The sequence below is a fragment of the Sinohyriopsis cumingii genome, chromosome 2 (assembly GCF_028554795.1).
Source record: "Sinohyriopsis cumingii isolate HCF-2022 chromosome 2, ASM2855479v2, whole genome shotgun sequence".
NCBI classification, from domain to species: Eukaryota; Metazoa; Mollusca; class Bivalvia; order Unionida; family Unionidae; genus Sinohyriopsis; species Sinohyriopsis cumingii.
In genome coordinates this window covers 96999914-97013815 of record NC_142962.1, presented here as the reverse complement: position 1 = coordinate 97013815, position 13902 = coordinate 96999914, and the positions used below count along the sequence as shown (strand labels likewise).

The 13902-nt window shown below is 32.8% G+C and overlaps 1 protein-coding gene across 1 annotated transcript in view; it reads right to left on the bottom strand.

Annotated features, from left to right (window-relative positions):
* Positions 1-250: 250 nt before the first annotated feature.
* The window catches only part of LOC149805435 (carboxypeptidase Q-like), a 45865-nt gene continuing 32213 nt past the window's right edge, over positions 251-13902 (bottom strand). Inside the window, exons 10-14 of the mRNA XM_089950018.1 lie at positions 12488-12559; positions 9554-9598; positions 5689-5764; positions 2659-2838; positions 251-1034 (exon numbers count right to left, since the gene is read on the bottom strand). Of these exons, the coding sequence (XP_089806144.1) occupies positions 913-1034; positions 2659-2838; positions 5689-5764; positions 9554-9598; positions 12488-12559 (495 nt within the window). The 3' untranslated portion in view covers positions 251-912. The remainder of the gene's footprint in view (positions 1035-2658; positions 2839-5688; positions 5765-9553; positions 9599-12487; positions 12560-13902) is intronic.

Here is a 13902-nt window from a genome sequence, read left to right as displayed (position 1 = left end):
TCCTGAGAGATAGAATTTTGATGACAGAACGAATGGTCTCTCAATATATGTTTTACTGTAATACACTTTCCAAAATGTTTCTTTGAAAAAAACATAATGAGTCACTTTGGATAATGATCAAATGCTGAATGCTTCTAATTAGGTGTAGGACAAGCTCATAACTAGAATCAAACATCCAAATTTTCTTTCATTTACTTAAGGGCAATAAAATGCCTGGCATTAGTCACTGAATTACAAAATGAATAAAAAGTTTAAAGTATCTTCTTTATTTTGGAAACAGAAAATGTACATTGCATAAATAACTAGTATCACATTTAAAGAACCTGAACCCAGAGGTTCTCCAACTCAAGCAACTGATGTTTCATTCACATCGTGAACCAACATACATTCAGAAAAGTAAAACAAAATATATGTAAATATCTCATTTCTATTATACAGTAAAGAAAGTTCAACATAACAATCAAATAAAAAACAAGTCGATAAATATTGTGCACCTGATAATTAAATAAATTAAAAGGTCTTAATATCAAAAATACCTATGACAAGATAATTTGCTTGTTCTGTATCAATATTAAATACCATTATATGAACTGCTAATGAAACATTTGCCTATGAATTTCATTGTAAGATAACTTGCTATCAAATATTTACCAGGAGTATAAATCACATGATATTTTGTTTGTTGTTGGTTTGTTTGTTAAAATACATCTCTAGTTATAATCGAAAATCAGACACATAATTTACATTTTCTCCAATTAAATTTCAGAGACATGAAACAGATTAATTTCAGATTATTGCTAGCAAAAAATGTTAAGATTTACACAAAATAAATTTGTCCTTATATGAACATTAATATATGACAAATATCTCTCTTCTGACCTAATGTATGCAAGATGTATAAAACAGCCTTAATTATAAATGTGGATTATCTCGAGGAAGCATGTTATCGAGATCAGCTACCACAAAAGAAACAACAGCCCATAATGCTGAACATAGGTCCATTTGATGGGAATCCTGTACAGTCATCGAGTCACCTGAAACAACGAAATTACTATTAATAGTTTGATTGTAAAATTATTTGCTCGGAATTAAATCAAATGTGAACCAAGACAATAAATGAAAGCAGTGGAAAGAAGAAAGCATGTGGATTCACTACTTTGAAAGGTAAAAAATATGTGGATTCCTTACTTTGGAAAGTAGAAAGCATGTGGATTCCCTACTTTGATAAGTAAAAAGCATTTGGATTCCCTACTTTGGAAAGTAGTCAGACAAAATGTAACAAGATAAAGCAGTGCTTCAGTGCTAAAAAACAGTTGAAATTCCTTTTAATGTTTGCTGAATAAAAATATGTAAAATCTCATTTCACCTGAGTATTGCTGATGGTGGTACATATAAAAACATTTGACCCAAATCCATTCACTCTGAAACTGTTGAGCAGAAAATTATGCTTGATAGGGGCAATAACCCTGTCAAAAGATTTGCTGAAATGTGGACCAATGAAATTTCAGTTTACTGAAAGCAATCATTGTCAAATATTTTAAAAAATTAACTCTGTTAACTCTATCCATTCTGAAGATAGCACATAAATCAAAAATGAAATATGGGAAAGGAAAGTACTAAACAATGGCAAAATAGCAAATGAAATTACTCAAAACAATGATTGTTTTTCACCATGTAAAGATGCTTTGTTCTAAAAATCTCATTCCACTGAACACGTACAAATATAGAAAATGAAAAATATAAACTAATAAAAACTAACATTCTGATGATTGCTGTTTGTCTGTGACTAGACTTTTTACATCCACTGGCAATTTTATACCAAGGATCTTGCATAAACACTCCTCTTAAATTTACGACATGAGTTAAAAAATTTCATCTTTTGATTGCCTTTATGAGTAGTTTTAAATTACCTGACAAGTTTCTTAAATTTCATTTGAAATTAGCACAAATGCATGATTCTATTTATCACATGACAACAAATTAGGATTTCACAGAATTTCTAAATATTGTATCAAAATGACTTGAAAATATATCTGGATAACTGTCATTATGTCTGTTCTTAACATTATGTTATGACAAAATATGTAATATCAAACAGAAAAAAATGTACAAGATATAAACCTACATAACACTGTAGTCCTGTTATAAGGACATTTAAGGGACCTACTGAAACAAGTGCCAACTATAAACTGACAACTGTGTATAATATAACAGTTCTATAAGTTGACTATTCTGCTTCCTCAAACAGTGGTCTAAAGCAGTCTCCTTTACGGATCACTGCCATCTCACCTGTGTCTGCGTGGGTTCGAGTCTCGGATTTGGCCAATGTGGGTATGTGAGAGAGGTTGCCAGTAGCTTCTCAAGGGTCAGTGGTTCTTTCCGGTGATTTCCCAGGTTCTTCCTCCACTATTAATACTGGCCACCATGCATAGCCTATCGTGTGCTGAAAAAATGGCATTAAACCCTACAACAACAATTTCCTCAAACAGACTTGACTCTTGTATGAATTTACCTTTTGCTCCTAAGTACATCTGATTTAGCATGCTATTCTGGATATTTTTCTTCCATGGTGCTAGATTTCAAAACTGAAATAAAACTTAGCTTTTCAATACCTTAAGTTTAAATACCTTAAACAATGGTTCCAGGAATCCAACCTACCATTTGTATGATGAAAATACATGTATCTACTGTTATCATTCATAAGACTGGCCCCTGGAACACCCTGCTGTATCCAGAATGTAACATCACCTCCATCAGCTGGTGTGCTGATTAGAGTGGCATTGATTGGTGCCAGCAACTGCAGCACTTTTGTCATAATCTCATAAGAACCATTATTGCCTATAACAAAAGTACAATGCAAATAAATCCAGTTTATGTACAATAAGTGCATGGCATATATATTATGTACAAATGTACATGTGGGTGAAATACAAAAAGTACTAAACAAGAATAGAGTGTGACGCAGAATAGTCATCAATAATGACATTCCCTTCTTCTAGAACTTTCAGTTTCTGATCATGCTTTTAAAAACGGGTAATTTTGTTCTTCTATATACTAGATCTGAATACTGGTGAGAAAAATGCAGGTAATATTTTGCACCAATATCTGCGATAAAGACAACTTTTTCCTCATGTTTTATTAGTTACAACACAACAACACATTATTTTAATGCAATTTTTCGTCTGCAGGAGTACAGATTATTTTTTATTTGCAAAAGAAAATTGATAACGGGTTTAAAGTAATTGAAAGATTTTAGTCTATTTTATCAGCTGGCTTACTAGATGAGCCTCTTCGTTACTTTAATTTTTTATTTTGCATAGATATTTCTTTTAGCATATCCATCTGGAGACAAAATGCAAATATTTTATCTTTCATGTACATATTCATACATATTCATAAAAACTGTAAACTACCGTGCTAAGAAGAACAAAAGCAACATCTAAATTTTAATATCTGCAACTCTCGGAGACCAAATAAAATCAATTAAAGCAATCCATAGTTATGCAGGCAAGACTGGAAGTTCTAGATGGCTGTTAGCAATTTGGATGCAGACACAATAAACAGTGATAAACAAATAAAGAAGTTGATAGCTTATGTCCTATTTAAAGACTTAGAATATCTGTACAGATGGATGGATAGACAAATTTCATGCAAAACTGTTAACATTGGCTGTAGGTAGAAAAATAATTTGTAATATTCTTGTAACAATTAGATTTAAATAACACACATTTAAAAGATCAAAACTTAGACCTGTCCTTTGAGTTTTCAGTAAAGATTAATTAGTATAAGAAGCCACCATGCTGGCCATTTTCTTTTTCACCAGCTAACTGGCTTGTTTCAAACTACAATATCCTAAATAAGTGAATGATGTAGGTAACATTTTATCCAACATGGAAGTATGGCATAAATAATTAGTTATTTGACCTAGGTCTGGTCTACCAAATGGCCTTTACATCGGACTTTTTGAAGGATGGAAAGGTCAGAATTAATGTAGGCACCCCCTTCCCTTTCTGACAGCTTTCCTTAAGATATTTTTATACCTCAGAAAAGCGTTTTGCCAGTCAACTATTCAACATCAATATTAAAAGCAAAGTGAAATGCCATAATAATATCAGTCAACTATTCAACATCAATAATAAAAGCAAAGTGAATGCCCCAATATTGCCAGTCAACTATTTAAATTCAATATTAACAGCAAAGTGAAATGCCCTAATATTGCCAGTCAACTATTTAACGTCAAATTAACAGCATAGTGAAATGCCCTAATATTGCCAGTCAACTATTCAACATCAATATTATAAGCAAAGTGAAATGCCATAATATGCCAGTCAACTATTTAACGTCAAAATTATCAGCATAGTGAAATGCCCTAATATTAACTATTCAACATGAAAATTAACAGCATAGTGAATTGCCCTAATATTGCCAGTCAACTATTCAACATGAAAATTAACAGCATAGTGAAACTGAAATGCCATAATATTGCCAGTCAACTATTCAACATCAAAATTAACAGCATAGTGAAATGCCTTAATATTGCCAGTCAACTATTCAACATCAATATTAACAGCAAAGTGAAATGCCCTAATATTGCCAGTCAACTATTCAACCTATTTGACCAAGGAAAGTTCAGAATTAAGGTAGGCACCCTCTCCCCTTTCTGAAAACTTGCCCCATGATACATCTGCACCTATGGAAAGCATACTGCTAGTTAACTATTCAACATCAATATTAACAGCATAGTGAAATGTCCAAAACTAAGAACTGACTGCTTATTATATATTGGTCGGTTTTGTATCATACTGATCAAACAATATGCATAATGCTGGACACAACAACAGCTATGCCCCATCAGAGTTCAAACAAGATCATAAGAAAAGAAGTTGAAATTGTTTTAATCTAAAACTTTTTGCATGCCATTCTGTCAATTATATAAAATTCAAGATAAACCCAAAGATACCTTGTTGAATCTCTTATCTATTGTTGAGACGACCAAGTCTAAACGATTTAGTTTTTACCTAAATATTCCTTACACATATTAGATACCTCAGGGAAAAACGTCAGAAAAGTCTTCATTTAAAATGAGTTCAGACCAACACAGACTTGTTGACTGTAAGGTCTTACTCTGGACATACCAGACTGGATCTAAATCTGACTGTATATCGATCAACTTGTAAATCTCACTGCAGATGCATTACACACTCAGGACTTTGAGGGGATTTAGAAACTCCATACAACCTCTATTAATGAAAATGAACCATTACTTTGTATCTAACAAAGGAAACTGACACTTCAGTATACTACCAGTCAATGATTAAATTAATAAAAGCCTATATATGAATTTATCTTAAGGCCCAAATAAAACATCCTGTATGATCAGAACCCAGACTTCAATCCGCTCTTTGACATACAAATTCTTCCTTTTATCTAGAAACTGCCAAAACAATCTACAACTGCAATAAGCATATAAGTATATTATCAAAATTCTGAATGCATGTATTTGAATTACAAATTCTGAAATGCTATGATGAGGCTTGGATACTAAAAGTGGATTATTAAATTGATGAGAATAAAGTTTTTTTGATATTTTTCTTTGCATTTATGCACATTGATTGTATAACTTTCTGGTTGACCATGTTTCAATTTACAGACTATATATATTTTTCTCTATATCCTTTAGTAAGTTACCTGTAAATCCAAGTCCCTGAGGTGTAAAGGTCCCGCCATCAGACTCCATGACTAAGTCAAAGTTACTGATATTAATCTGCAAAACAAAATGACACTTGCTTTGCATCAGATTTCATTACTAGGTCAAATTTACTGATATCACTTGCAAGACAAATAGTACTTGTACTGCGTCAAACTTCATTACTAGACAAAACAATTAATGTATATGCACTTTTTTAAGCCTAATGTTTCATTATAATGTCTATTGTGACACATATACAAACACACAATAAACAAATACATAGATATGCATCCTATTTTGTGTATACATACAATATGCATATAATACTGTATATACAGGCACACATACAGAGATATATATATATATATATATATATATATATATATATATATATATATATATATATATATATATATACACACACACACACACACATATCAGGAATCCTGAAATTCTAACAGTTCATGCTGGACCATTTTTCCTGAAAAATTAAGATAGTGGCTAATATATTTGTGAAATTTAATATAAAAAGATTCAAAAAAAGTATATCAAGCTGTAAAAAAATAGGAAACACCAACAAACCTAATTATTAAATGCACCAGAAAATGTTATTTTTGGTTCCAGATTTGCTGCTGTTCTAGCATTATTGTTTCATGATCCAATTATTTCCTCTGAAATGAACTGTTTATACAAATACATTTTCTTTCAAGGCAATATGCCACAGAATTTCCCCCAACAACAGCGGTTTATTCCAAACATCTGCTTTTAAAAATTAATTATTAACTGATACTTTTACAACATCAAAACTATGTAAAATCTAAATCACAAAAATTTCTGATTAAGTTGGATGATGATGTCATGGGGGATGATAATTAAGGTTAGTGCTTGTTGCTAGTATATTCCTCCTTAATTCTGGCTTAGTCTTCACATATTCTGTTCAAAATGCAACACAGTCTGGTATGAGGGATTGTGTAATGCTTTCAGTGCAGATCCTTGGTCAATCATTCAAAGAAATGCAATTACATTCATTGGAGAAATGTAGCGAAGATTTCCACTGGTCAAAGGGTAACCATGTGATCAAGCCAAGATGTGTTTATTTCTGTACAAACTGTACAGAGAACTACTTTATATCAACACATATAAATAGTCACATATGAAGTAACTATGGTAAACACAAAACTGAAGGCATACACAGTGCATGCATTTAAATGAAATTAAACTGTTGACAGGTTTATATTTTATTCTAAAAATGTAAAAAATTTATTTTTACAGAATCAAATAACAAATCATTGTATTTTTTCTGAAAATAAATAATTCCTTCTTAGACTAGATTTGATCTAAATTGGGGCAAAAAATTATTGCATGTATGCTAGTTCTTAGACTGTGGTTCCACCAGTATTCTGCATGCAATTTGTCCGAAATGGCAGAATTTGGAATATTTTTGCTAAATCTGCCATACCAGATACATTTCATACATGGACACATTTAATATACTGACCAATCAACATCTGATGTGCCTTCTGAAGTGGATGATATGTCACAAGCTGAATTATGAAATATTCTGAATGAACCAACTAAACTTTAGTCACTTGCCAGTTTGCAGGATGATCACAAACTATGACGAATTAAATCTCACAAATATAAAGGATGACCAGAAACCAAAATGATTTCTATCTCTAAAAGGGCAAGGACCCTTAATTAGACCCCTATCTCAAAGATGGGAAACTCAAAATCTACCAAGAAGAACAGCACTTTCACTGTGGCTTGTTATAAATGAAATTAAAACTATAGATAAAAGGATATAGGAATTGGGAGAAGGGGGCTTCAAAGACTAACATTATAACAACTGGACCCTGATGGATATGATGTTTAGGGTGAGTCAATGTCTTTGTTTGCTTGACTATTGGACCCCCATCACTATAACCTTTTATCAGTAGTTTTAATTTCATTTCTAAGTAACCCCTGTAGGTAGCCTCACCTGTTAATGAATTAGAAAACAGATTTTTACAAAATGAAAATTGGTTACACACAAGTCTGGACAATACTGAATCAGTGAAATCAAGCTGAACTCGTACATGAAAGCATCAAATCTAAGAGTCAATTGTATGTCCAATTAAACAACCCATTCATTGCATTGAATACTGAGCTTCTTCTCAAAATACATGCGCCAATTTAGATAAAATATTAAAACCATGTTGTGGAATGTTTAAAACTGTTGATCGCTTTCTATTGGTTTGATGCTGATGTAGGTATTAAGTTAATAATGGAGAATCCCCTGTTCTATAAATCACTATGTAGCAGAATCCCTCAACAATAAGTCATAAATTTAAATAAGAATCTAAAACGCATATGAAACATCTTCAGAAAAGAAAAAGAAATGAATTAATAAAATTTAAAAAACTGCAATTATAAGAGCTTAATGTTGTTTTTCTGAGCTTATCATAGTATAAACTCACACAGCTTACATAACTCCCATCATGCATTATTTGCTGTGTGATACCACTATAAACTAAAGAAAAAACAACATTAATCTATTTATTATCCAGTTTTTGTATAAAAAATTCACACTTTGTCATAAGATTTGTGGCTTCTAGCATTTAAACAATTAGGCAAAGATAATGTGCAAGTAAGTTTTTTAGGCAACACACATATTAACTGTCTGACAAAGAATCAATGTGTGAAACAGATCCAGTCACTTAAATTTAGCTTAGTCAACTAAACCTCTACCAATTCTCTGCCAACAAATCAAAATATCAATTGGACCAAGAGACATCTGAATTTTATTGCATTAATGTTTTTATTTGACAGTTTAATGGATAAATAAATCAAAGACAATTTGATATAATGATATTTAGAAATTCAATGTGCGGTTGCTCAGAGTAGGTGTCAATCAAAATCTTAATCTGTTGGAAATGTACAGCAAATACATAGACTTTGGGGTCTTTAAAACATACATACACATAAAAAATACCTGACACCAATCAATAAATCCATCCATTCATTGCCTCAAATGATTCTCTCCTGGAGAAAACCAACAGTTGATTCTCAATAGTCAGAATATGTTTAAAAAAACATCAAAAAACCATAAATCAGCAAAATTCAACTGTCAAATATATGGTTGGGATTGAACCTTGATTAATATCAGTTATCACATGTAGCCATGTGTAAAACACAGCAATCAACATAGACCCAGACTTGCCAGCATTATGCACCACTAGATCGGAATCTTAGCCACTGACTGGAAATCAGGAGTAGACCAAGCAGTGTATATGCCGTACAATATTTTTTGGTTGGCACACTGGTTCTAATCTGTTTGGTACTAATTACATACAAGCAAATACAATATATTCTTTGGCATCATCTTGCCATGTTTGAAAATAGTTTGAAAACAAACCAATAAGGGTTAATAATACTTAACTGTATATGAGGGAAACAATCACTTTTTATCATTTATATTACTATTAGCAGTGAATGTAATGTTAATCTTTTAATTTTTTTATTTTAAATTCTTGGTTTTTAAATTAACTTCAGAAATCTTAACTGTCTTAAGATGGGACACACAAACTTTAAGATGATCTACAACCAAAAGTTTCTTCAATTTATGTATTTTTTGTCCTTTAAATATTTAGCCAAATGAAGACCAAACTAATTACTTTATCTAAGATGTAAAACATTAACAAAAAGACTAATGTAATGGTTTTACATTTTCTTCTGCAAAGAAAAAAGTCTAAAATTAGTTTATATCTAACAAGAAAAGAAATACTGTTTGGCGCAACTCTAACTGCTTGAAAGTAATAAAATTAAAAAAGACAATATCATACACTAATTATAAAATGGAATAATATCAGTTCTGTAGTTACAAACCTTATGTGCCTCATAATATGCTTGGGAACCCACATATCCTTGCTCCTATGAAACACAAAAATAAATCATTGTTAATGAACAGTAATGGAGACCTAGATGACATAGACTGACAAATTCCAAATGTCATGGGTATATACTAATAGAAGCTATATTTGTCTCATTCTGTGATTTTGAGGTGTGGGTGGCCATAATGCAATATAATCTCCACCTCTTTATCTCTCTAGGTAGATCAGAAATAAGCATCCAGAAGGGTACAGGCTTTCTGGCTGTAAGAAGTGCGTGGCTGCTGGTTGGGGGGTGATGTTCAAGAGGGGGACTACTGTATGCTAAATGATGTATTAAATGCTGCAGAATTTAGTCTCCCAAGAAAGGTCAAAACAATAGATTTTCAGCAGGTTACTTAGAAGAATAAGTGGTGACAGCACACTGTCTAGAAAAAAGTTTGCCCCAACAATTTTATTTTGTGTAAAACAATAGGTCCAATTTGGGCTGGTATCCCTCACCTGGTTGACATAACAGTTGACCATTTCACTAAGCAGGAGTATGCAGTTATTGTAAGGATATCTCCCACACTTTATATCTCATTAATCTGTGCACCAATTTCACATTATTATAGAACCAGTCTCTATCAATGATAATATAAACTTATTTGCCAAGGTGGAGCGAATCTGATCGGAATTTGGTCTCTGGAGAGGTAGCAATCTTAGTCAAGCAGATACAAGATTACCTTAATAATATATATCCTGTTCATAATTATGGTTACTGCATTTGTATGGGAAAATATGAACCAGTTTTTCGGATGGATATAATGCATGACCTAGGGGCCCCAAGTGGCAGAGTGGTCTAAAGCACTCTCCATTATGGATCACTGCCATCTCACCTCAGTCTGCGTGGGTTCGAGTCTTGGATTCGGCCAATGTTGGTATGTGAGAAAGCTTGCCAGTAGCTTCTCATGGTCGGTGGTTATTTCTGGGCTTTTCCCATGTTCTTTCTCCACCATTAATACTGGCCACCATGTATAGGCTATTGTGTGCTGAAAAATGGCATTAAAACCCACAACAACTGCATGACCGTGGGAGTGCAGTATACCATCCGACAAAATGAGTTCATATTTTCCCATACAAATGCAGTAACCTTTTTATTATATGCTCATTTTCTTATTCTACCTTAGGCTTAATTATATAAACACAAATACACTACAAGAAACAAAGTAACTGAATTTATGATGTATTCAAAACTAGGTACACAATGCAAATTCATCAGTACACAACAACAAATTCATCAGTACACAACTACAGCAATATTAATGTGCACAAAATTCCACCCAGATAAATTTGAACTTAGTCGCATGCTAGACATCACTTTTTAAAGAAAATGGCATTTTGGTTCTACTTAAAATTAAAATTTAGATTCATATTGTGAATGAATGCGCACTGCAACAACTTTTCCATTTAGTCTGGAATGAATTGATTTTGGTATTTTTGTCGATTCTGCTAAATTTCGTGATTATGGACTGGATTTATCTGTATCAATTCTACTTGAAGTATATCCGATTTCAGCAGCGAGCGAGTAGCATGTCAACATTTGCAAGCATGTTGCTGTTCTGTCATTGAATGTTTGAAATCATAATGTGGGAAAAATATATGTCTTTCACTTGCAATTATCAAAAATATGCTATGGAATATAATGTTTATTTCATTTTGAGTGCAGTAAGGAGGATGTAATTGCACTTAGAACATAGTCAAAATTACATTACAATTTTGAAATTTTTTAATCAAGCTTGAGAACCCATGATATAGCTCATGTAATTCAGATTTGCAGAACTAAGAAAGTACATTTTGAGGAAATTCAGGATGTAAAACTAAGTATATTTTTTTTCCATTCTTACTACCAGCTAAAGACAACAGCTCATGTCTTGTCACTTGTATGTTATTTGTTGTTGTTGTTGTTGTGGGGTTTAACGCCATTTTTCAGCACACGACAGGCTATACATGGCGGCCAGTATTATTGGGTATGTTATTTGTAGGGACCCAGAAATTTTATGACCTGTCTGGCATCTGTCGCTAGCCTAAATCCAAAAATTGTATACAAAAAAGTTAATGTGGAATGTGGCAAAGCAGCTGGCATGTGGCAGTCCAAGAAACATCTGCTTTAGTTCATTCAGAAACAAATTTAATCAACCAAAATGTAAAGTGTCTACTATGTGAGTGTACATGATTTATTTACAGAGTAGTTCCTAATACATTATTGGGCACAAGTATGTGCAATATAAAGTGAATGCGAGTGCAATATCGTAAAATACTGCACGATTCTGCTGATGTAAAGTTAACGGAGAGATAAAATTTAGCATATAATATTAAAACTTATCTAAAATATTGATAATATAAGACAAATTAAAAAATTTGATAAAATTCTGATAAAAGATAAAGTTTCTAGAGTAGTTACATGCTCAGCCAAATAGACATAAGGTTAAAACATTCATAAGTATGAATTACTCATAAACATGTTCAACCTAGATCTTGATGACCCTGGCCTATTTATCAAGTTATGAAAAACACATTTTATAGAGCAGTAAAAATATCTCTGGCAGTCAGATTCAAGATCACCTTATAAATATGCACAGGTATCACTCACAGTGGTGCCAGGCCAAAGGGAGTACCATCAGAAGTTTTTTAATTTTGTAACTGAAAGTTTCAAAGTATTTGACCTTCACAGTAGTGTAATGGAGGCAGGGTATGATCCAAGATCTTGATGATATAAGTCATTATTCCAAGTCTAATCAAAACTAGATCAGAAAAATGGACTTCAGAGTGGTAACAAGTAATTATTGAACAGACAGATGATAGATATTGCATGAAATGATACAGGAGCACATCACAAGCTTACTTGACTTTATGGCCTGGTAAGCTAAAAACAAAATATCCTGCCACTTACCTCCCCTGTCCAAAGGACTGCCCTCATTGTTCTTTTGGGTCGAAGTCCCAGCTGATGTACCAGTGATAATGCCTGCATGCAAATAATGTATTAATTTCTGAGGTAATAATGACAAAAGCTTGCTGCCTAACGTGATGGTTCAGTGATCCCTCATTATGTATCCCCAAAAATAACATAGGATCCCTCATTATACAGCCCCTAACTGTAACACAGGATCCCTCATTATATAGCCCTAAACTATAACACAGGATCCTTCATTATATAGCCCTAAACTATAACACAAGACCCCTCATTATATAGCCCTAATCTATAACACAGGATCCCTCATTATGTAGCCCTAAAATATAACACAGGATCCCTCATTATATAGCCCCTAACTATAACACAGAATCCCTCACTATAAAGCCCTCAACTATAACACAGGATCCCTCATTGTGTAGCCCTAAACTATAATACAGGATTCCTCATTATGTAGCCCATAACTATAGCACATGATTCCTTACTATATAGCCCTAAACTATTTTACAGGATCCCTCAATATACAGCCCTAAACTATAACTCAGGATCCCTCACTATACAGCCCTATGCTATAACACAGGATACCTCATTATGTAGCTCTAAACTATAACACAGTACTCCTCATTATATAGTTCTAAACTATAACACAGGATTCCTCACTATACAGCCCTGAACTATAACAAAGGATTCCTCATTATGTAGCCCATAACTATAACACAGAATCCCTCACTATACTGCCCTAAACTATAACACAGGATCCCTCACTGTGTAGCCCTTTATTTTTCATACTGCCATAAACAATGACTTTACAATGAGAGACCACTGTATTAATGTAAAAGACATGCTTCTATATACTGATGAAGAATTTATACTGGCAATATTTTTTGTTCTATTGGTATTTTAATATGAATAAACAAATGCTCCCATGGCAAAGTTATTAGCACGAATTGATTATTTCTTTAAAAAAATAACTTTTATTGTTACCCTAAAATCAATGATTTGACAGTGCATTTCTTCCTTAAATGACTATTCCAGGACATAAGAGTGCATATTCCTGGTAATTTCTCCACAACTGTGCCAAATATTTAAGAAAATGTGCAAAACTTGTGCACCATATATATGCAAACCCTACAGTTGTTTACTTCATTAAATCTTCTTTATCCTTAGAAATTCCTATGCATTTTCTCAAATGGAGAGGTAATTTTCGCAAGAATCTTTAATATCTATAATAGACTTTCTACTGGGAAAAGGAAGTGAAACACTTGTAGATATATGAAAGTTAGAATGAACAAGTCTGGTTTAAACTAAATCTGCAAAATCAAGGAACAAATATGGTTTGGACAAACAAACAATTCAGCATCTCGGATGCAGGAGGTCGTGGGTTCAAACCCCAGCTA